This window comes from Epargyreus clarus, unplaced genomic scaffold (assembly GCF_041222505.1).
Source record: "Epargyreus clarus isolate Ecla_fem2 unplaced genomic scaffold, WU_Ecla_fem_2.2 ptg000035l, whole genome shotgun sequence".
In the NCBI taxonomy this organism is placed as follows: Eukaryota; Metazoa; Arthropoda; class Insecta; order Lepidoptera; family Hesperiidae; genus Epargyreus; species Epargyreus clarus.
The window spans coordinates 3793818-3815938 of record NW_027332240.1 but is presented as its reverse complement, the minus strand read 5'-3'; the positions used below and the strand labels follow the sequence as shown (position 1 = coordinate 3815938).

The 22121-nt window shown below is 36.7% G+C and overlaps 1 protein-coding gene across 1 annotated transcript; it reads left to right on the top strand.

The window, feature by feature from the left end:
• Window positions 1-291: 291 nt before the first annotated feature.
• LOC140756368 (myrosinase 1-like) lies at window positions 292-21760 on the top strand. Its single transcript, XM_073091842.1, has 11 exons — window positions 292-349; window positions 8960-9066; window positions 10742-10889; window positions 12287-12453; window positions 12953-13210; window positions 15309-15397; window positions 15983-16130; window positions 18070-18233; window positions 18716-18868; window positions 19384-19475; window positions 20535-21760. Exons 1-11 carry the CDS (start codon window positions 324-326, stop codon window positions 20788-20790), a joined length of 1608 nt encoding a protein of 535 aa, XP_072947943.1. The 5' UTR covers window positions 292-323; the 3' UTR covers window positions 20791-21760.
• The last annotated feature ends 361 nt before the right edge of the window (window positions 21761-22121 follow it).

Sequence of the window (22121 nt, the reverse complement as noted above, 5' to 3'; positions counted from 1 at the left end):
CTACCCCTGAGGACTAAGCTGGAACACCTAGGAAAAGCATGTCTCCCTTACCACACCCTTCAAACTAGAACACAGCAGCGCTTAACACTGCTGTTATGAGGCAGACAGGTGTGGCGGACTGCCGCCGGAGTCGAACCACAGAGGTTTCTATTAATGTTAATGGAGTCTAAATTTTCCATTAAATTCGTGGGAACTTTAAAAAATACAGTTTTCCTTCTGCGTCAGTGACAAACTTTCGTCATCTATATATATAAAAGCGAAAAGATTATATATATAACAATGTAAGCGTGACTTTCGGCCAGTATCTTCTGAGGAACGGTACGATGTGTTACAAAGTTGTGTTGTTCAGGTGAGTGTTGTGATAGTGTGTTAAAAAGTGTGTGATTCCATACAAAAAAAATATCATGGTTATTTGCTTTAGCATGTATTCATGGTTTTAAAACAGTATAATAAAAACAAATCAATATAAATCAAATCGATAAAAATGTGTAAATTTTTGTTGAAATATTTAGTTTCCATTGGTAATAATATTTCAATATTAAAAAAGCAGGTTGCGTTATAAAATTCTAAACCTAGAATATTATTAAAGGTATTCTTTTTTCAAAACTGTTGACGATTTCATGTTTATCCTTTTTCCAGGATAAATTGATGTGCCTAGATAGTATGTACAAAGTTTCGTATAATATTAGATTTTTTTGTCGATCAACTCCGATCTAATCAAAATAAAAATAATTTTATATACAAGTACTAGCTGACCCGGCAAACGTTGTGTCGCCGTATAAATAAAAAAATGTTAAGGGTGAACAACCCTTATCACTTAGGGGTATCAAAAATAGATAGAAGCCGATTCTCAGACCTCCTGAATATACATATATAATTTGGTGAATATCGGTAAAGCCGTTTCGGAGGAGTACGGTAACTAACATTTTGACATTTTTTTTTATAAGATTTCCATTTCAATGAAGAAAATATTGGTTCAAGATTATTATTTTTTAAATTTTAATTAATATTTATTTTTCATTAAGTAGTATGGATTAAGCTAATAAAAGTAATAAAAGTCCAAAAAAAGTATTATGCCTATTTAAAATGAGGTCTTACAAATATTTAACTGACTAGCCTTGAATTTTAACATAACTGTATAACGGTTCAATAGATAAAGCGATAAATGTAAAAAATACTGGTTTTTTGTAGGCGATCCTCATTTATTTTCAACCTTTTTTATTTTTACTATTTGATGTTATAGCCGTGACGTGAAATATTATTATCAGTCCACTACTGTCCTGTATTAAAAACTAATTTAAAATGTCTTGGACTTCATAAATCTGTAGGCATGACAGTGATTCCGCCAAGTCGAGCCAAAAAAAAGCGGCACGCCCGTATCATTCTTTTTTCGAAGCTATTCCTCATTCCTTCCTTTAACTTCGTTGTATATAAAACTGTAAACCTGAATTTTCAAGAACCAAGCAGGCATTGTATAAACACGGTATATTTCAAATTTCATTCAATTGGAACCAATAGTTTAATTATTTATTTTATTTAGATCTATTTGCCTAAGAATTAATGCCTAAGATTTGAACTGACTTATCAACAAGGCAAGTGAAATAAGATATATTTTATTGATATTTTCCTGTTAATGTCATTACGTAAGTAGACATCAAATAAGGATATTGTTTAGGTTGACCTCTAATTTTTCTAATGTTATGTGCTAATTAATTATCATTTATCACTTACTTTAATGGCGAAGGAAAACATCGTGAGGAAGCTTAAATATAAGAGTTAATTTTATTGTTGTCAAGTGTACGGAAGTAGCAGACGAGCATACAGTCGGCCTGATGGTAACTGGCTACTGCCGATCATGGACATCTGTAATCAACCCCAGATAAGATCTTTACCTGAAGTCGGTCACAGATGCGTTACTACCGCTGAGGACTAAATTGGAACACTTGTTATAATTATATCTCCTTTACTGCACCCTTTAAAGTGGAACACAGTAGTGTTTAGTAACGTTATTAGAAGAAGGTGTGGCGGTGGTGCCACCGGAGTCGAACCACAAAAAGCTTCTACCACCTTCATATCATTTATCACATGTAGGAATCGATTTAGTTTCACTGTAAACAAATAAAATATACTCTTTACCATCTGAAGTTATGAAACTGTTCTACTGCATATTATACCTTCTACTATATGTATAAAGAGGTACATGTGTCAATTGTTTTTTATATAATATACGAATATATACTAATAATACTCTTATATTATAAAAAAAAATAATAGCAGACGAGCATGCCGTCCACCTGATGTAAGTGGCTACTGCCGCCCATGGACATCTGTAATCAACCTCAGATAGGATTAGACATTCCTACCTGAGGTCGGCCACAGATGCGCCGCTACCCCTGAGGACTAAGCTGAAACGCCTCGGAAAAGTCTGTCTCCCTTAACACACCCTTCAAACCGGAACGCAGCAGCGCCTTACACCGCTGTTATTAGGTAGAAATAGGTGTGGCGGTGGTACCGCCGGAGTCGAACCACAAAGGTTCTACCACCTTCTATACCACAATTGTATAATCTGGTGAGTAAACGTAATGATGTTTATGAAAGCAGTAATCTTAAGGTAAAATTATAACTATTTAAAAAATAATTAATAAAAATATTTATATTAATTAAAAATAATTAATTAATATTTATTAAGAATATTTAATTAACTAAAAAGGAAAACGTAGCCTAAACCCTGCAATTAAGACAAATAGAAAGACACCTCACATGTTTAGATCCATTAATAGGGCGTACCAAAGAATGAAACATATGCTCAAAAAACAATACCCTCCGGAATCTTATAAAAAGCTAAATATCATTAGGATGACCTGATATTGTTGAACAAATTTTAACAACATTAATTATAATGTCTAGAACAAAATAACAACAACAAGAACAGTCTATTCCTAAAGAATGGGCGTTTTTATAAATAAAGAGCCATTGTCAATATGCAGTTAAGATCAATTTCTAAATTAATGGCTCAATCCTTTATGGATTGATTCATTAAAATAATCTCGAAAAAACATATTCTTTACATTTGAATTACATAGATTAGTAAAGATTACTCACTCCTAACTAGAAAATGTGCCCAGTTTTGAGAATTGAAATACTTGCGTAAAAAAGTTTTGCCACGTCTCCGTGCTAAAATATCCCTAAAATATTTGAAATAATTATTTATTTATTATGTAAATTCATGTAAATTACGCAGTATTAGTTATTTATTCGTAAATTTTCTCTAAAAATGTTTTTATTTGTCAAGAATTCAAAAAAAGAACTTACGATAATAAGCCATTTGTGGCTTCATTCAATTTTAAGGCGGCGAAGTATCTTTACTAATCTATGTTGAATTATTAAAACATTTTGTAGACATTCTATAATGTCTAAAAACCGTCTGTTCCTACATTAGAGGTTTTGTTTTATATAAATAGCGATATTCAATAAGCACTTATAGTCAATGTCTAATATTTATGACTTAAACCCATATTGTGGATTGATTTATTAACATAATCTCGGCAAAAACTTATTCTTCGCTATGAAATTTTGTTTATTTTAGCGACTTCTGTTTTTGTGATGTTTTTTTATCGATATGTTTGTTGATTTTTTATTTAAATTGTGACATGACAAAACATCTTGTTTACTAACAATGAGCTATGCCCCGCGGTTTCACCTGCATTTAACAGTATAGAATATAGATAATAATAAATACGCGGGTGATTTTCAGGAGCTTAAGTTTTTTAGCCCGGAATCCTAATTATTTTTTCTGAAATCAAGGTAGCCTAAGTTACTCCTTATTATATCAGCTAACTGCTAGTGAAAGGTTCGTCAAAATCGGTTCAGCAGTTTCTGACATTTGCCAGAACAAATAGACAGACAGATATACAGAACAGCAGACAGACGGACAAAAATTTTAATTTTTTTTGTTATATGTACCGTATATACTTTCATATGCTACTACTTTCCATTACATATTACTAGCTGACCCGGCAAACGTTGTGTTACCATATACATAAAAATAATGTTAAGGGTCAACAATCCTTATCACTTAGGGGTATGAAAAATACATAGTAGCCGATTCTCAGACCTACTGAATATGTATATGATATTTGGTAATCGGTAAAGCTGTTTCGGAGGAGTACGGTAACTAACATTGTGGCACGAGAATTTTATATATAAGATTGCTGTTAATTTGACATTACAAAGACATTCAACTTTATTTATTTGTTGTATGGATTGTAGAATGAGAGGCGGACTTTCGTAATAATATTTCTTTCTTTCTTTCTTATCAGTTTATCACTGCTTATTTACTTCTTTCCAACGTCTTATTTACTTTCCTGATACTTAATTAGTAGCAAAATAAAGTACAGGAGCATAAGACTTAGTTAGTGTCATATAATAGTAAAGTAATTGTATAATTAGAAATCCAATTACGTATTAATTACTAACCTCCTTGTGAGCTTTGAAAATCACGTCTCATTAGGTAGCTCAGCAGGGTTGTCAGTTATTGCTTTTAATACAAATAGCACGTAATAAATTCATTTTTCATTCATTCATTTTTTGAACAAAATTTAAATTCAGTAAAGCCACTAAAATTTATCTTCGTAAAATTTATTTAGTTATTACAGACGTTACTTTTTATATAGTTTAAAATTAAGCTTGAAACTCGACTAATTTTGTATTTGGCCAGTATTTTAAAGTTATGTTTTTTTATGAGAAAAATTACCCTAAATAGGAACAATGTGCAATTAGTATATGTGACAATGCGTATTTGCACATTTGCGCCAGTATTTAGAAATTGTTAAAAATATGCGTTAGCCTTTGTATGTACAAAACATATTCTCTGCACTTAGTCTCCTCATTATTGACGGAATCCTGGAGCATACGCTCTTACATTGTAAAAAAGTAAAAAAAGTAAAGTTAGTGACAACCCTATCTGCTAATGGATTAATTGATAGAATTATATAGTATAGAATTTATTACTCGCCTTGGAAACACTCCACTTAATCCCCTTATACAATAATTTGCTTGTTGCCTTTGACCCTTGAAGAATGATGAGGAAAATTGCATAATTAAAACATTCTGGAACTCTTAGGCTTACAGCTACCAGAATAGATTTACGGTATCCCCTGATTTTTTTTGTAATATAGGAGTAGCAGACGAACATGCAGTCCGCCTGATGGTAAGTGGCTACTGCCGCCCATGGACATCTGTAATCAACCCCGGATAGGATTAGATATTCCTACCTGAGGTCGGCCACAGATGCTCCGCTACCCTTGAAGACTAAGCTGGAACGCCTCGGAAAAGTACTTCTCTCTTACCACACCCTTCAAACCGGAACACAGCAGCGCCTAACACTGCTGTTATTAGGCAGAAATAGATGTGGCGGTGGTGCCGCCGGAATCGAACCACACAGGGCCCTACCACCTTGTAAAAATATCATTGTAGTAAAAGACTAAAAAGAATAATTCTGTAGTTGCGGGCAGCAAGAGTGGTAGCCCTAACCGCCCGCCAGCGACTTTGGGAAGGACGATGGTATGTGAGGGCACATACAGTAAACACTAGAAGTTGTGTTGAGTGCAAATGTTCACCTGGGTAGATCCCGTTTGTCCCTGTAGTTCCGGGACCAGAATAGGACTATAGTATCCTCAGTCTGTGATAGCCTAGTGGTTAAGAAACTCGGCCTCTCGATCGAGGGGTCCGAGGTTCAAATCCCAGGCACGCACCTCTGATTTTTTTGAATTATGTGCGTATTAGAAATTAATTATCACTTGCTAGAACGGCGAAGGAAAACATCGCGAGGAAATCTGCATACCTGAGAGATTTATAAAAAAAATCTCAAAGGTGTGTGAAATCTACCAATACGCACTTGGCCAGCGCGGTGGACTATGGCCTAATCCTTTACATTCTGAGAGGAGACCCGTGCCCAGCAGGGGGACAAAATGGGTTGATGATGATAATGATCCTCTGTCTGTCGTAAGAGGTGACTAAAAGGAGGCTTCTGGGGTTGCGGGCGGCACGACTGGGAGCTCGCACCGTCGTAAACATCTAAAGATGTGTGGAGCGCAAATAGCTTGGTAGAGCCCGATAGGGACACCGCCCTCGAAGGACTTCGATTATGTCAGAGATCCTAGAATCATCTAGGAACACGGAGGACGGCCACCGGGAGAGTTTTAGTGGGTAAAAATCCCACATAACCTTGTGTCGCTACCACGGGATTGGGTACCATTTGAAGGTTCCCCTCTCGTCGACTAGAGTATGTATTTTATTTTATTTTATTATTCGATTTTGTAAAACAATGCATTTCTAAAAAATAAACAACATAATAATGAATAAGAAATTAATTAATGAGATTAGAAACAATAGACGATGTTAATTACATTATCAATGAACACATTGTAATTGCTACATCATATTTATGTTTATTTGAGTAGTTAAATGGCTGTTATCATAATTTAAATATGATTGTAAACAATCTGTGTTAAATTGGATGTTAATAACTGACCAAGTGCAAGTCGAAATCGGAAACAGATGGTTCCGTACCACCAATATTTTGATATTTTTTAGTATTTCTTAATATAGCAGTCATTGAAGTATGCATTATGAATATTTTAACAGTCTACCTATTACGGTTCGTAAATGTAGCGAAAAACGTCTAAAAATATCGTTTTAGTAAAAATATCATTTATTTTCAAGATTTTTAGTATTTGTTACCGGACACTTTTACACATATTCTGTGAAAATTTCCAGTCTATCTTTTACGGTTCCATTGTTTTCCGATTACAGTCCTGTGACAGACGAACAGACAGCGGACGCTTTGACGCGAACGGGTTTCGTTTTCCCTTTGGGTAGGGATCCCTAAAAAGTAACATAATCTTATCCAATTGGATTTGTATTCAATCGCCCGTATATTATTACAATCAATAAAGAGGTGTTTAACCTTAACTTAGAGTTCAAGTGACATTTCTTTAGCATGATGATGTACTTATGTGTATTACAATAAAAAAACATCGGCAAATGTATTGTTATTTTTATAAGCATAGGCAAATAGGCTACTTGACGGAAAGTATCACCTATAGATATTTGCAACACCCATATATTTCCAATCAGTTCTGATACAATCCGCTAGGGGCGCTTGTAAATGTATGGACCAATACGTAAGTAAATACCAAAACAGTCATTTTTGTCAAAACGTAAAAACTCATACCAAGGTTACGGAGGAGTCGACAATGCATCGCCGGCTTTGAAGGAGAGCTTTGTTTGCCTCTTTTTTGATAAATCTTATGTCATAGCGAGTCAGACATTTTGACAACTGCTCATTGATGACGCCCTAGGGAATACCCCTGCCCATCAGTGACACAGTAATAATATTTATAAACTAACTGACTCGGCAAACTTTGTACCGCCTCAAAATCTATTTATCAAATTAATTTAATATAAAATATAGCCTATGTTACTCGTGGATAATGTAGCTTTCAAATGATGAAAGAATTTTTAAAATCGGTCCAGTTGTTTTTGAGCCTATTCATTACAACCAAACAAAGTTTTCCTCTTTATAATATGAGTGTAGATAAGAAGAATAATTGTAGTTTAAAAACTAAAAACCACCCTAAATTCGCACTAGGAAAATCGTTAATCCTGATTCCTGTTGACCCGGTGAGGAGAATATGATAAAATCATTAAAATCGTGTATTGTCTGTTTAAAGAACTGATTTCTTGATAATTGTTCAACATTTTAAATTAATCGGACCGTTCAAAGTGGGTAAAAATCGAGTTGAAAGATTCCGTTACATGCATACATACAGGTCATAAAAGCGTGGTAAAAATATATTTTTTGTACAACCATTTTTTTAGAAATTATAATAAATAAGGCCTAAATAGTGCAAAATACAGAATGTGACTCACTGACAATTACGAGAATTGCGTAGCTTTAAAACCATGACGTAGGCTTACGACAAATCCCTGTGGGGCCAGTCCCTTCAACCGGTATTGCGAACGGTGGCATTTCCGTTCAGATCTTGTCTTAGCAAGGATATTAATTTAACAGTTTTGATTACTCTCGGTAATTCCCACTCATTTAATGACGGGCGAAAGGCTTTTAAATTCAAACACTAAAATAACGTTTTCTACACTCACAGCCCTACTAAGAGTCACTGTGTCGTAGGTGCCATGAACACACAAAAACGAATACACAAACACCCAGACCCAGAACAGATATCTAAATTCATTATTTAGGAATCTGTCTGGAAGAGGATTGTACCCGTTCCTTTGCGTGTCAAACTGGTATGGTGACCGCTCCGCCACGCGGGACATCGAGATTTGCTGTTATTTGCTGTTAGTTAATACCTCTATAGAGATAGATGCCCTTGGATATCTGTACCTACCCAATGACGCCTAAATAGTATTGAATTCCCATATAACCTATCTGTGTTTAAAGTAAATGACTTAATCAATCTTAACCATTTTTTAAGGAATCTCAGGTATTTAGGGTTCCTCAAAATATTTTATTCACCGTTAAATAAAGTAAACATTTATTTCTGATACGTACATAACTTTTAAAAAATTACTTAAACACCTAATAACAACAGTGTTAGGTGCTGTTGTATTCCGGTTTGAAGGGTGTGGTAAGGGAGACAGACTTTTCCGAGGCGTTCCAGCTTAGTCTTCAGGGGTAGCGGCGCATCTGTGGCTGACCTTAGGTAGGAATATCTAATCCTATCTGGGGTTGATTACAGATGTTCATAGGCGGCAGTAGCCACTTACCATCAGGTGGACTGCATGCTCGTCTGCTACTCCTATATTATAAAAAAAAAACTTAGGTATTGAGATTTGCATCTCGGACCCCTCAATTAAGAGGTCAAGTTTGAACTAAAATGCTATCACGTGTCTTTATTACATTACAAGTATTAATTATTTATTTTCTTTATTCCAGTGGGTTACTATGCGTGGTCTCTGCAGTGGATCGAAAATTCCCTCCGTACTTTCTCTTCGGCTCAGCTACTGCTTCTTACCAAGTTGAAGGAGCATGGAATACTAGTGGTATGTTAAGAAATCCAGTACCATGTTTTTTTTATAATGTAAGAGTAGCAGACGAGCATGCAGTCCACCTGATGGTAAGTGGCTACTGCCGCCCATGGACATCTGTAATCAATCCCAGAGAGATATAAGATATTCCTACCTGAGGTCAGCCACAGATGCGCCGCTACCCCTGAGACCTAAGCTGGAACGCCTCGAAAAAGTCTGTCTCCCTTACCACACCCTTCAAACCGGAACACAGTAGCTCCTAACACTGCTGTTATTAGGTAGAAATAGGTGTGGTGGTGGTGCCGCCGGAGTCGAACCACAAAGGGTTCCAGACCACCATGTTACATCTGACTTACATATAAGGCGTCATCTTAGTCTTCAGGAGTGGCATTGCCTCTGTAGTCGTCTTCAGGTAAAACTCTTATTTTACATGGAGTTGGTTACAGTCCATAGGCGGCCATAACAAAACTTCTGCATATTCTTTGTAACTTCAGAGTTAAAACGAACATATTTAAGCAATCGTGTCCGCGTTCGATCCCCGGGCAGACAAGTAAATTATGAATTTAAACTTGTTTTCCCGGATTGAGGATTTGCTGCAAGCTTCTCTAGATATAATTGTTAACAAATTTTGGAAAGGAATAAATAGACAAAAACATAATACTTCAGTGCATTTTTAGTTCCGTACCCGTACACAACAAGTACCTAATAAATATAAAAAAATGTGGCACGGAACCCTCTGTGTCAACTCGCACTTGACAAATTATTTGTTATTTATGAGTATGTAACTAATTAGCGTTAAAACTTGTTTTTTTGTGAACAGGTTCTTTTTAATATTTACATATTGTGAGGATAAATTTTGTTTTATTTATTTGCAATACTTTTCCGGTTATATTATTATTCTAGTGGTTTATCAGTTTACTTGTTTCTTTCTCAGAGACCGATTAGTTTGATTGACATTGAAACAATTAACATTTAAACCGGGTTTGCAATTTGAAGTTAAAATCATTGTTATTTGCATGTCAAACACATTTATCTTTCTCATACATGATAATTATTGTGCCATATTATTTTTTATCTTGATAGCATTCTGGTGTTATTTCGTTTTGTTATTAATTTAACTTTATGTTGAACATTTATTGTTTGCTTTGATAATGGAAAATTATAAAAACAGTAATATATCTTAATTCTCCTCTGGGAATTGGATGGATAAAATCATATTAGTGAATTAATATTTCACTATACTTTGAGATTTTTTAAATGATTTCCATGTTGTCTTTTATTGTTAAAACATCGAATAATTATTTTCTAATTCTCACATTACTTAGGCAGATAAGTAAATACAAATATCACACGGTGATGTGTCGAGAGTTCTTTTTTTAGAACTTAGCTGACACGCTATCGTCACTACCGGTTTTATTAACAAAATACGGAACCCTAAAAACATTCGCAAATTCCCTCTCTGTATCACATAGACTTTGCCTCAATCCAAAATTATCCAAGAAATACTATTTTATATAATAAAAGATTCAATAACAAACCAATTCTTAATTTTATCTGACAATCAATTCTATGACATCCTATTCTTTCTTTTTATATAGATTCCTAGCTAGCTAGATTGCTACTCACCATAATATAATTTAAAAAGTATTGTAATGCAAACATACCCTTACACCTAATTGGTATTCCCCAGGTAAAGGTGAGAGCTTATGGGACAGATACGTCCACGAAAATCAAGAGTTAGTTGCAGACAAATCCACTGGGGATGTGGCTACTGACTCTTACCACAAATGGGAGGCGGACGTCGCGGCCTGTGCCGAATTGGGACTCCATTACTACAGGTAATCCGAAAAATCGGTCTTTATTTTCTGTAAAGTTGGAATATCAAACGATCATGCAATTCCTCTCTCATTAAAAGAGAGAGCTCTCCTGCGAAGCTGGCGATGCATTGGCGACCCCTATACGACGGCGACGGTGACTGCTTTCCACCAGGAAACCCGTCTGCCTTATCGCTAGGTATAAATATAAAAAAAAGAGTAAACAGCCATTCCCATAGGGATTGTGTGTCACCCGTGGACATCTGTACACCTGAGGTTGGCCACATATTCGCCACTACACCTTAGGAATAAGCTAAGATACCTCTGAAATGTATGTTTTCCTTACTACACCTTCAATGATGCTTAAACGAATTACACAGAAACAGTCAAACCAAAAAGCCTTCAATGTTAAATGAATTTTAAAGGCAAAAGAAATTTCCGAATTTTACAACAGAAATGAACATTTCACATATTTTGTTTAATTCTCTTTATATTAACCACACATTATTTATCTTGCGTTCATGCTTATGACTATAGTAACATTAAAGACATTTATTCCTTCCTATTTACGTAGCATAAGAAACTGATTGCACAATGATATTTTTAATCATCTTATCTAATGTTCTCCTCACTACTCCACTCAATTCACTTTTGAAGAAAGATTTTATGGTTGAACAAAATATGCACATAATTTTAAAATAATCATCAAAACAGCATGATTTACAGAACCTGGGTTAAATGTCTTATCCACAATAAGGCAGTGAAGTTCTAGAGTTCTAGATCACCTTACCCTTCAAACCAGTACCCTTACTATGAGAAAAGTGACTGTTTTTGTTTTTGTTTAAGTATTTCCCGTATATTTCCAATCAGTTCTGATACAATTCGCTAGGGGCGCTGATTGGAAATGTGTGGGCACATACGTAAACAAATACCAAACAGTATTTTTTGTAAAAACGTAAAATCTCATACTAAGGAAACAGAACACAGCAGCGCTTAATACTGCTGTTAAAAGTTTTTTTTTTTATAATATAGGAGTAGCAGACGAGCATGCAGTCCACCTGATGGTAAGTGGCTACTGCCGCCCATGGACATCTGTAATCAACCCCAGATAGGATTAGATATTCCTACATGAGGTCGGCCACAGATGCGCCGCTACCCCTGAGGACTAAGCTGGAACGCTTCGGAAAAGTATGTCTTCCCTACCACACCCTTCAAAACGGAACACAGCAGCGCCTAACACTGTTGTTATTAGGTAGAAATAGGTTTGGTAGCACTGCCGTAGTTAAATGGGACAAGGGTTCCACCAGCTTTAGTATATCTGAACACCTGTGCCCACCTGTACCTGCATCTCTGCCTGTTCTATATTTATTCTCTTTATTTCCTTTATCAGTGTTATTTATTTCCAACCTTTAATTTTTCAGGTTCTCCATATCCTGGCCAAGAGTATTACCCTCGGGATTTACGAATAAGATAAACAAAGATGGTGTTAGATATTACAATAACCTGATCAACGGGCTGCTGAAAAACAACATACAACCCATGGTGACTTTATACCATTGGGACATGCCTCAACGGTTGCAGGATCTTGGTAAGTTATTAAACACAATAAACTCCTTAAATATTTCAATATCTAGTATTCTTAATGTGGTAATGAACCAATTGAATTGGTTGCAATACTGTTCTCTTTTTGCCGAGTAAGAAGTCTCATCTTAGGACTGATTTTATGGTGGTAGAACCCTCTGTGGTTCAATTCTGAAGGCAGGCACCACTGCCACACCTATTTTCAGGAGTTTCAAGCGCAGCTGTGATACGGTTTGAAGGGTGTAGTAAAGGATATAGTTTTCCGAAGTGTACCAACGTGGACTACGTTGGTACACTTCGGAAAACTATATCCTTTACTTACTTCGGAAAACTATATCAAGTGTAACATTTGTTGCCAACCTCATCACAATATAGGGTTGATGACAGATTTCCATGAGGAGCAGTGGCCTCTAACCATCAAATGGTCCGCATGCTCGTTTGCTACTCCGATATATACAAACTTAACTTTGTGTTGCAAGTTTTATATTAAAAGTTATTATTTCCAGGTGGCTGGACCAACCCTCTGATGGCAGACTGGTTCGCGGCCTACGCGGAAGTCATGTTCTCTCTCTTCGGTGACCGAGTGAAGTACTGGATCACCATCAACGAACCAGCGGTGATCTGCGATTTCTCGTACTCAGGAGTACTGGCGCCGGGCATCGAGGAGCTAATCTTGGCTCCGTATCTGTGCAATAAGAATATACTGCTAGCTCATGCTAAAGCTTGGAGGATATATGACGAAAAATTCAAACATTTGTATCACGGTCAGTTTAATAATCAGTCATTATTTATAATAACTATTTGATCACTTTGACTGTAACATATATGCAAGATTTGTAAAAAACTTCGATAGCATGATTCAGAATGCTCGTGGCGCCATCTCTTGTCGAGTAGCAGAAAGTCGCCACAGGTGAACAAAAATCATGAAACTGATCATCAAACGCTTTATGATCTAGGATTAAAGTTTAATTGATCACTAAAATTTCTTTACCAATCAAAAATAATTCAAAAATAATAATCTAATAGCTCCATGATACAATTCACAAGTTATTTAGTGTTCACGTCTAACGGCAGTCCCCAAAGACTGCCCCATTTTTTTCTGTATAGGATGTAATGAGAAATTGAGCGTGCTAATTTACAGAGTGAAATCCTGAACATCTCTGATTATTCGAAGGTATGTGCAAATTACCAAACTATGTATGTTGACAAACCGCATGGCCGAGCGGTCACCATACCATACCATAAGGTGGTAGAACCCTTTGTGGTTCGACTCCGGCGGCACCACCGCCACACCTATTTCTACCTTATAACAGCAATGTTAGGAGCTGCTGTGTTCCGGTTTGAAGGGTGTGGTAAGGGAGACAGACTTTTCCGACGCGTTCCAGCTTAGTCCTCAGGGGTAGCGGTGCATCTGTGGCCAACCTCAGGTAGGAATATCTTATCTTATCTGGGGTTGATTACAGATGTCCATGGGCGGCAGTAGCCACTTACAATTAGGTGGACTGCAAGCTCGTCTGCTACTCTTACAATATAAAAAAAAAATACCGTCGCAGAGGGTTCCGGGTTAAATCCCCGGTCAGACAGATATCTGAAAGATGAATTTAGATATCTGTTCTAAGTCTGGGTTTTTTAGTATTCGTCTTTGTATGTGTCCATGGCACTCACTAAGCAGAATCCTAGTGTGGATCTGTGAGAGTAGAAAGTGTTTATGTATGAATCAATACAATTAAGTTGCACCATTGCGCCGTTGCTAGCTTATAATTGTAGGAGTCAAACAAGAACGTAGTACTGTTCATAATGATTTTCATTTACTTATGTTAATTAGATATCCATCACGAAATTGTAAACATTTGTTAGTCTTCATTTATTTTTATTACTATTGTAATTTAGTTTTGTTTTTGTTTGTTTTACGGGATGCTAATGTTTGTAAAAATCTAGGGGCACGGTAGTGTCCCGCCAAGTCGAGCGACAAAAGCTGCATTGCCGTACCATTCCTTACTCAAGCAGTACAGGCCATTTTTGAACCCCCTTTAACTTAATTCTAGGTAAAACTAGAAGCTTGAATTTTCAGTAACCAAGCGGGCGCTGTTTAAAAACGATATATTACAAATTTCATTCAATTTGAACCAGTACTTTAAGAATTATAACTAGTCAAAGATTTTTTATGAATGTTTTATTTCTCCTTTCTAATACAATACAATACCATACAATACAAAAATTCTTTATTGCACACCAAAGACAAAATATAATAAACAACAATAACAAATAATTAAGGGTACAACAGGCGGTCTTATCACTAAAATAGCGATCTCTTCCAGACAACCATTGATTTTAAGACAACAAAAGCGATCTCTTCCAGACAACCATTGATTTTAAGACAACAAAATACAGTAGCAAGTGAAATAGAGTAGTGTGTACAAAATGTATACACCAACTTTAATATGTCAGCAGCTATAGAACAACAAAATAGCAAAATGAGAAATACACAGAATGAGGAAAATAAAAGATTAAAAAGAGGGGGAGATTAAAGGGTTAGGTAATATTCCTTCACTTGTTTTTTAAAAGAGTCCAATGACTGTGCATGTCGGATAACAATCGGTAAGTTAATCTAATTCAGTCAAGCTCACCTGGGCAGAGCCCGTCGGGGCAACGCGCTAACAGGACTCCGGTTGCGTTCCTTTGGAGATCCCAGAGCCTTCTACGCAGCGCTGAGGCCGGCCACCAGGGGGGTTTTAGTGCGGTAAAAATCCCACATAACCCTGCGTCGCTCCCACGGCGCCGGGTACCTTTTGAAGGTCTCCCCCTCGTGAACAAAAAAAAAAAAATAATAAAATGTAATCTAATTCAAATATTTATTTTCAGGTCGCGTCTCTGTGGCGAATCATTTAGTGTGGTTTGAACCCGCTTATGAAAACGCGACACAGCTTACTGAACTTGCCCAAGAGTATCTGGTATGTTTTTTGGTTCCTTTTCAAATTTAAATTATTTTTAACTTTTGCTCTTTTAATTAATCTTATTTTTTACGAATTATAAAATTACGGTATTACAATGAAAATTTACTAATTTGGCAAAGGATCTCCCGCCGGGCTAGGCTCATGCCCGGGGAGCGGCCATGCTCCAACAGTCTCAGTCCGGAGCTTGTATATATGCAAGATGTTTAGAAAACTTCGATAGCGTGTTTCAACAGCGCCATCTTTTGACGAGTAGTGAGAGGTCGCTACACTAATTTTACGTAATAAGATTTTGCAAAGAAAAGTGAACTTTTCTTAATTATTCCTTAAACATCGTGGCCGTACCTATATTAAGGGGGAGGGTCCAACAAGGGCGTCGTTGAGGACAGCACTAACTAGTTCAATTTATTTCTAAAATTCGTTCTGTTTATGTTCGGCTGTTTTATTTTTTTTATTTTCACACCTATACTACGAGAGGAGAGTTGCAGGGGCCCTAGCCACCGCCTCTACGATACGAGTACCATTTGATTCTATTAAAAAAAGTTACATATAATTGCATTAATTATATATCTTTCTCGTTCACAGACAGGACGTTACTCCCATCCAATTTATTCCCAAGAAGGAGGGTGGCCACCAATAGTTGAAAAACATATGGCGAAACTAAGCAAGAGACAAGGATACAACCAATCAAGATTGCCGTCGTTCACGGAAGAGGAGAAACTCTTAATTAAAGGTACTTTTCAAAATATTGTAAACGTTTTTAGTTAGTTATATTAGGTAGGTAGTTCTTATTTATAATCTTATATATAAAATTCTCGTGTCACAACGTAAGTTACCGTACTCCGAAACGGCTTTACCGATTTTCACCAAATTTTATATGCATATTCAGTAGGTCTGAGAATCGGCTACTATCTATTTTTCATACCCGTTAGTGATAAGGGTTTTTCACCCTTAACATTTTTATTTATATGGCAACACAACGTTTGCCGGGTCAGCTAGTTATGTATAAAATTTAGATATACAATTTAGATAGCGGGTTTCTTTTAAAATATAAAAACCACAATTTTTAGAGCATTTTGAAAATTAACAATTAACCTCGTTGGAACAAATAGAAAACCTGCTTTCCGGTTGGAAAATTACCACTAGGTACCTATTTTAGCCACTACCACGGTCTGTAGCCGACCTTAGATATGACTATTATCTCATCTGGGGTTGATAGCACGGGAGATGCTGTGTACACAGGACGTGCGAACACCTCTCGGATACTCTTGGAAGAAAGCAGAATCTGACTTGTGTCTGTAATAGAGAACTCTCTGGAGCGGGGTCTCGGAATGGGGTCGTCTTAACCTTGTTGAGTTCAACCCTACGAAGACACAAGTCTGCACGTTTACCGCTAAAAAAAACCCATTTCCAAAGTGTCCCGCTCACCATTGGTAAAAGTGTAGGGATCCTGGGAGTTGACATCTTGTGTGACGTGCAGTATCGGAGTCATTTGGAAATTAAAGCCAAGTTGGCATCAAAGAAACTGGGCGTCCTGAACAGGGCCAAGGAGTACTCCACTGGGGGGCAACTCTTTTTGCTTTATAAAGCACAAGTGAGGCCCCACATAGAGTACTGCTTGCATCTCTGGGCAGGGGCACCACAATACCAACACAAGAGGGGTGTAAAAAGAACTCTCCTTCAAAGCCGGCGATGCATTGGCGACTCCTCTGGTGTTGCAAATGTCCATAGGCGACGATGATTGCTTTCCATCAGGTAGCCCGTCTGCCTTTAAATATTTAAATATAAAATAGGTTATATATTAAAAAAAAAAGATTTCAGACGTCAATGGGTAGCAGCAGCCTGAGCCACTTACCGTCAGGTGGTCTGCATGCTCACTTGCTACTTCAGGATTCTAAAAAAAACATCTTTTTTAATATTTCTTATTCACAAAAATTATCTACAATTTATATTTCATTATGTACAATATTATCGTAATTTATAAAAAAATACGTACAAAAATAACAAAAAAAATGTATAATAATACATATTGATTGATACTGATACTATGATTGAATAAATCTATACTAATATTATAAAGAGGAAAACTTTATTTGTTTGTTTGATTGTAATGAATAGGCTCAAAAACTACTGGACCGATTTTAAAAATTTTTTCACCATTCAAAAGCTATACTATCCAAGAGTAACATAGGCTATATTTTATGTGAAATATTATTTGATAAATAGATCTTGAGGCGGTACAAAGTTTGCCGGGTCAGCTAGTAAATAAATATAGTGAGGATTTTGCAATTTTTCTTTATTCAAAAGAAACTTAGGTTCATATTTGAAGGTGGTAGTACCCTTTGTGGTTGGATTCGGCACCACCGCCACACCTATTTCTGCCTAATAACAGCAGTGTTAAGTGCTGCTGTGTTCCGTTTTTAAGGGTGGTAAGGGAGACATACTTTTCCGAGGCGTTCCAGCTTAGTCCTCAGGGGTAGCGGCGCATCTGTGGCCGACCTCAGGTAGGAATATCTCATCCTATCTGGGGTTGATTACAGATGTCCATGGGCGGCAGTAACCACTTACCATCAGGACTCCATGCTCGTCTGCTACTTTTATATTATAAAAAAATGAAATATCTATTTCAAGAAAACTTTTGATCTAAAATGTAATTTGTCTTAAAATTCCAGGCACATACGACTATTACGGGATGAACCACTACACGACCCGGTTAGTGAAGGAGGCTCTCCCTGGCGAAGATACGGGAATTTGGTTCCTGTCTGGATCTTCCGAACTCAATATTATTATAGAATTTGATCCAAGTTGGGAGAAAGGGTTCTCGAATAATTTCGCGGTAAGATGACAAATCTATTGCTTTGTCTCTTCCCTCTCACTTTTGTCAGATTCATCAACTGATTTAATGGGAGAACCCTCTGTGGTTCGACTCCGGCGGCACCACCGCCACACCTATATCTGCCCCATAACAACAGTGTTAAGCGCTGCTGTTCTGGTTTCAAGGGTTTGGTATAGAAGACATACTTTTCGAGGCGTTCCAGCTTATTCCTCAGGGGTAGCGAAGCATCTGTGGCGGACCCCTCAGCTAGGAATATAAACCCTTACACTCCTTCGTGGTGGTTTACAGCTATGTACCCGCGGGCGAGAGCGGGCAGCGGACGGGTACCGGGAGGCGACCCGCGCTGTCTTCGTCCCGTTAATATCAACAATTAGCTATTCGACGCGACTCGTTTCTATATTCAGAGCGGACTAGCAGTTTGGCGCGGACTATAACCACTTACCAAATAACAACGATTAATCTACCCCTTACCACAATTTCAGGTATACCCACCCGGCCTGCGAAAACAACTTGCGTGGCTGAAACAGAGATATGGTGACATCGACGTCATTATTACGGAGAATGGATTTTCTAATGGTGGCTCCCTCATAAACGACCATAGAAGAATTCAATTTATACATGATTATCTTGAACAGGTACCTAGAATGTGGATATTTTATATTATTTTAGGGGTCCGTATCGTAAGGGTAAAAACGGAACCTTATTACCAAATTCTGTTTGTCCGTCTGGCACAGGGCTCTATCTCTTAAACCGTAATAGTTAGAGACTTGAATTTTTACTGAATATGTATAACGGTGGCCGCTATAACACCAAATACAAATAAGAAAAATAAAACTAAGAAAATCTTGAAAAGAAATGGGATCTTGACACCGCATCGTGCATGCTTCTCGGGGTTGTTCTCCGGGCGGTTCGTGCTCCCACTCTTGCCGTCCGCAACCCGCGAAGCCACCTTTTACTCGCCTCTTACGACAGACAGGGGATACCGTAGCCCTATTCTAGTCCCGGAACTACAAGGATACAACACTGTGACTTCGTTAACATCTTTAAAGACCATAACTTTAAAAAAAAACCCCAACCTATGTGGAATGAACATAATATTGGTGTCTTTTTTTCGAAAAACATAAAAACTCTTGACTTTATTTTCTTTCAGGTTCTTCTCTCAATCAAAGTAGATGGAGTTAATGTGATTGCCTACACATATTGGTCTTTAATAGACAATTTTGAATGGATGGATGGATACAGGTTAATATTTTAATTATGTTCAAGATAGAACAATAGATTCAGTGATAGACAAAATAGAGAAAAAATTTGAAAGATGATAGAACCAAAATGGGTATATTATAAATAAATATAGTTTAAAAAACTAAAAAATCACGCTTTTATGATAAAATCAACTAAAAAGTAGAAACAAATTAAGTAGAAACAAATTAAGTAGTAGAAACGAATCAAGCTAGGAATCAAATAAGTAACAGTAAATAGTATAATTGTGGAAAAAGCGTGGGGTGCTCCATTTATCAGTTTCCGAAAAGCGCCGACTGACTTACATATCAAGAGATCATCCTAGTCCTCTTACTGTGACTTACTATCATGTGGACTGCATGCTCGTTTGCAATTTCATAAAAAGAGACATCGGAAATATTGCACTAATTTAAGAAAAAAATAGTATTTCTCGATCTACATTAGTATAATATTTTCTAACGATAGAAAAATAAGGAAAATCATAGTTAATTGTATTTTTATCATAAATTATAGAAATCGTTAAAATAATCGATGGTCGAGAAATTCTGTTTGAAATTAAGTTTTAATAAAGAAATAAGTTTATTTTAATCATACATAACTTGAAATGTTTAAGATTTAAATTCTATACATGTACCTAATTTGATGAAGTTATGCGCGTATTGAAATGATTGAATAATCATATGCTTAATTATCATCAACAACCATTACTATCCTATCCAACATTACTATCCCTGAACCCGTGTCTAGATTTTTTTATAATATAGGAGTAGCAGAAGAGCATACAGTCCACCATGTTTACTGCATGCTCGTCTGCATGGCAAGTGGCTACTGCCGCCCATGGACATCTGTAATCAACCCCAGATAGGATTAGATATTCCTACCTGAGGTCGGCCACAGATGCGCCGCTACCCCTGAGGACTAAGCTGGAACGCCTCATTATAGTATGTCTCCCTTATCACACCCTTTGAACCAGAATATGGCAGCGTTTAACACTGCTATTATTGTAGAAATACGTGTGATTCAAAATGGTAGTAATAACTTAAATATTATCTTCTTTTTCAGTACAAAATTCGGTCTTTACGAGATCGACTTCAATGACGTGAACCTTCCACGGATCCCGCGGAGATCAGCAGAATATTACTCTTCAATCATAAAAACCCAAACTCTTCCTGACACACAAATTTATTCTGCGAAAATGCAAAGCAGTGGACGATATAGGCGGAAGGAGCCAGCACAAAATGGCGGACAGCGCGTTACACAAAATGGCCGCCTTATTATTAGTATCGTAATTTTAAGCCTCACTGTATTATTATTATAAGTAAATGTAATTAGGTAAATTAATTATGTAAGAATGTACTCTAGAAAGTGCTTTAAGATTGTGATAATAATACATATTATAGTAAGTTAAGGTACTTGTACCTTAATATTATTTTTGTATTAATTTCCTAATATAATCATTGCCTAATAGTACTGCTTTAATATTTTCTTTATTTATGTTTATTTACATTTAAAATTTGTTTACGGTTTCAGCCGCGTTCAAAATTGTAATACTCAAGTCATTTAATAGTTTTTTTGCGCGGGTCACTAATTATTTCTCAAAAATAAACGTAGCGTAAGTTATTTCTTATACGAGTAACATCAGCTAACTGCCGGTGCAAGTTCTGTCAAAATCTGATTTTACTGATATCCATGGGCAGTAGCCACTAACCTTCAGATGGACTGCATGCTCGTCTGCTACTCCAGTATTATAAAAAAGCACATTAATATAGAAAACATGCAGATGTGTAGGTATAGTCCGCGCCAAACTGCTAGTCCGCTCTGAAGTTATCGCGCACAAGTACAAGCATATATTCGCCGCATATATAGACTCGCCGTTCGTAGTTTCGCCGTGACCACGATCCATGCAACTGGGTCGAAATATCGGCAATAAAAAACGCATATCGTGAGTACCCGTTACATAATAAGATGACTCAATTCCGCGATAATTATAGTCTAAAATCATATAAAGCATATATTCCGTCGCAACGTAAGGGCATACTAACGCAGCTATGTATCCGCGGGCGAGAGCGGGCAGCGGACGGGTACCGGGAGGGGACCCGCGCTGTCTTTATCCCGTTAATATCTACAATTTGCTATTCGACGTCACTCGTTACTATATTCAGAGGGGACTAGCAGTTTGACGCGGACTATACATATTACTTTATTTCTGTCCCAACATTTGTACCACTGGACACGTCCAATAAATACATTATCAATAGTATATAGGCAATATTATTATTTTGTACAGTGTAAATGTTATTAATAAAATATTTTGATATAATATGATTATAATGGGAGATATTTTTTTACTTTTTCCTCCCTTTTATACTTTATTTGTAGACAGATGGAACCTGATGGACAGTAGTTAACGCCACCTATGGACATTTGCAACACCGGAGTAGTTGCCAATGCATCGCAGGCTTTGTATGAGAGCTCTTTTAAAAGATACTCAAAATTATAATACTTGTTACGTTTTAATTTTAAGCAAACAAGTATGATGATAATTGGTTGCTGCCCATGCCCATTAGATTCTTATCTGGGATTTCATTACAGATGTCCATAGGCGGCAGTATCCACTTACCATTAAGTGAACTACATGCTCGTCTGCTA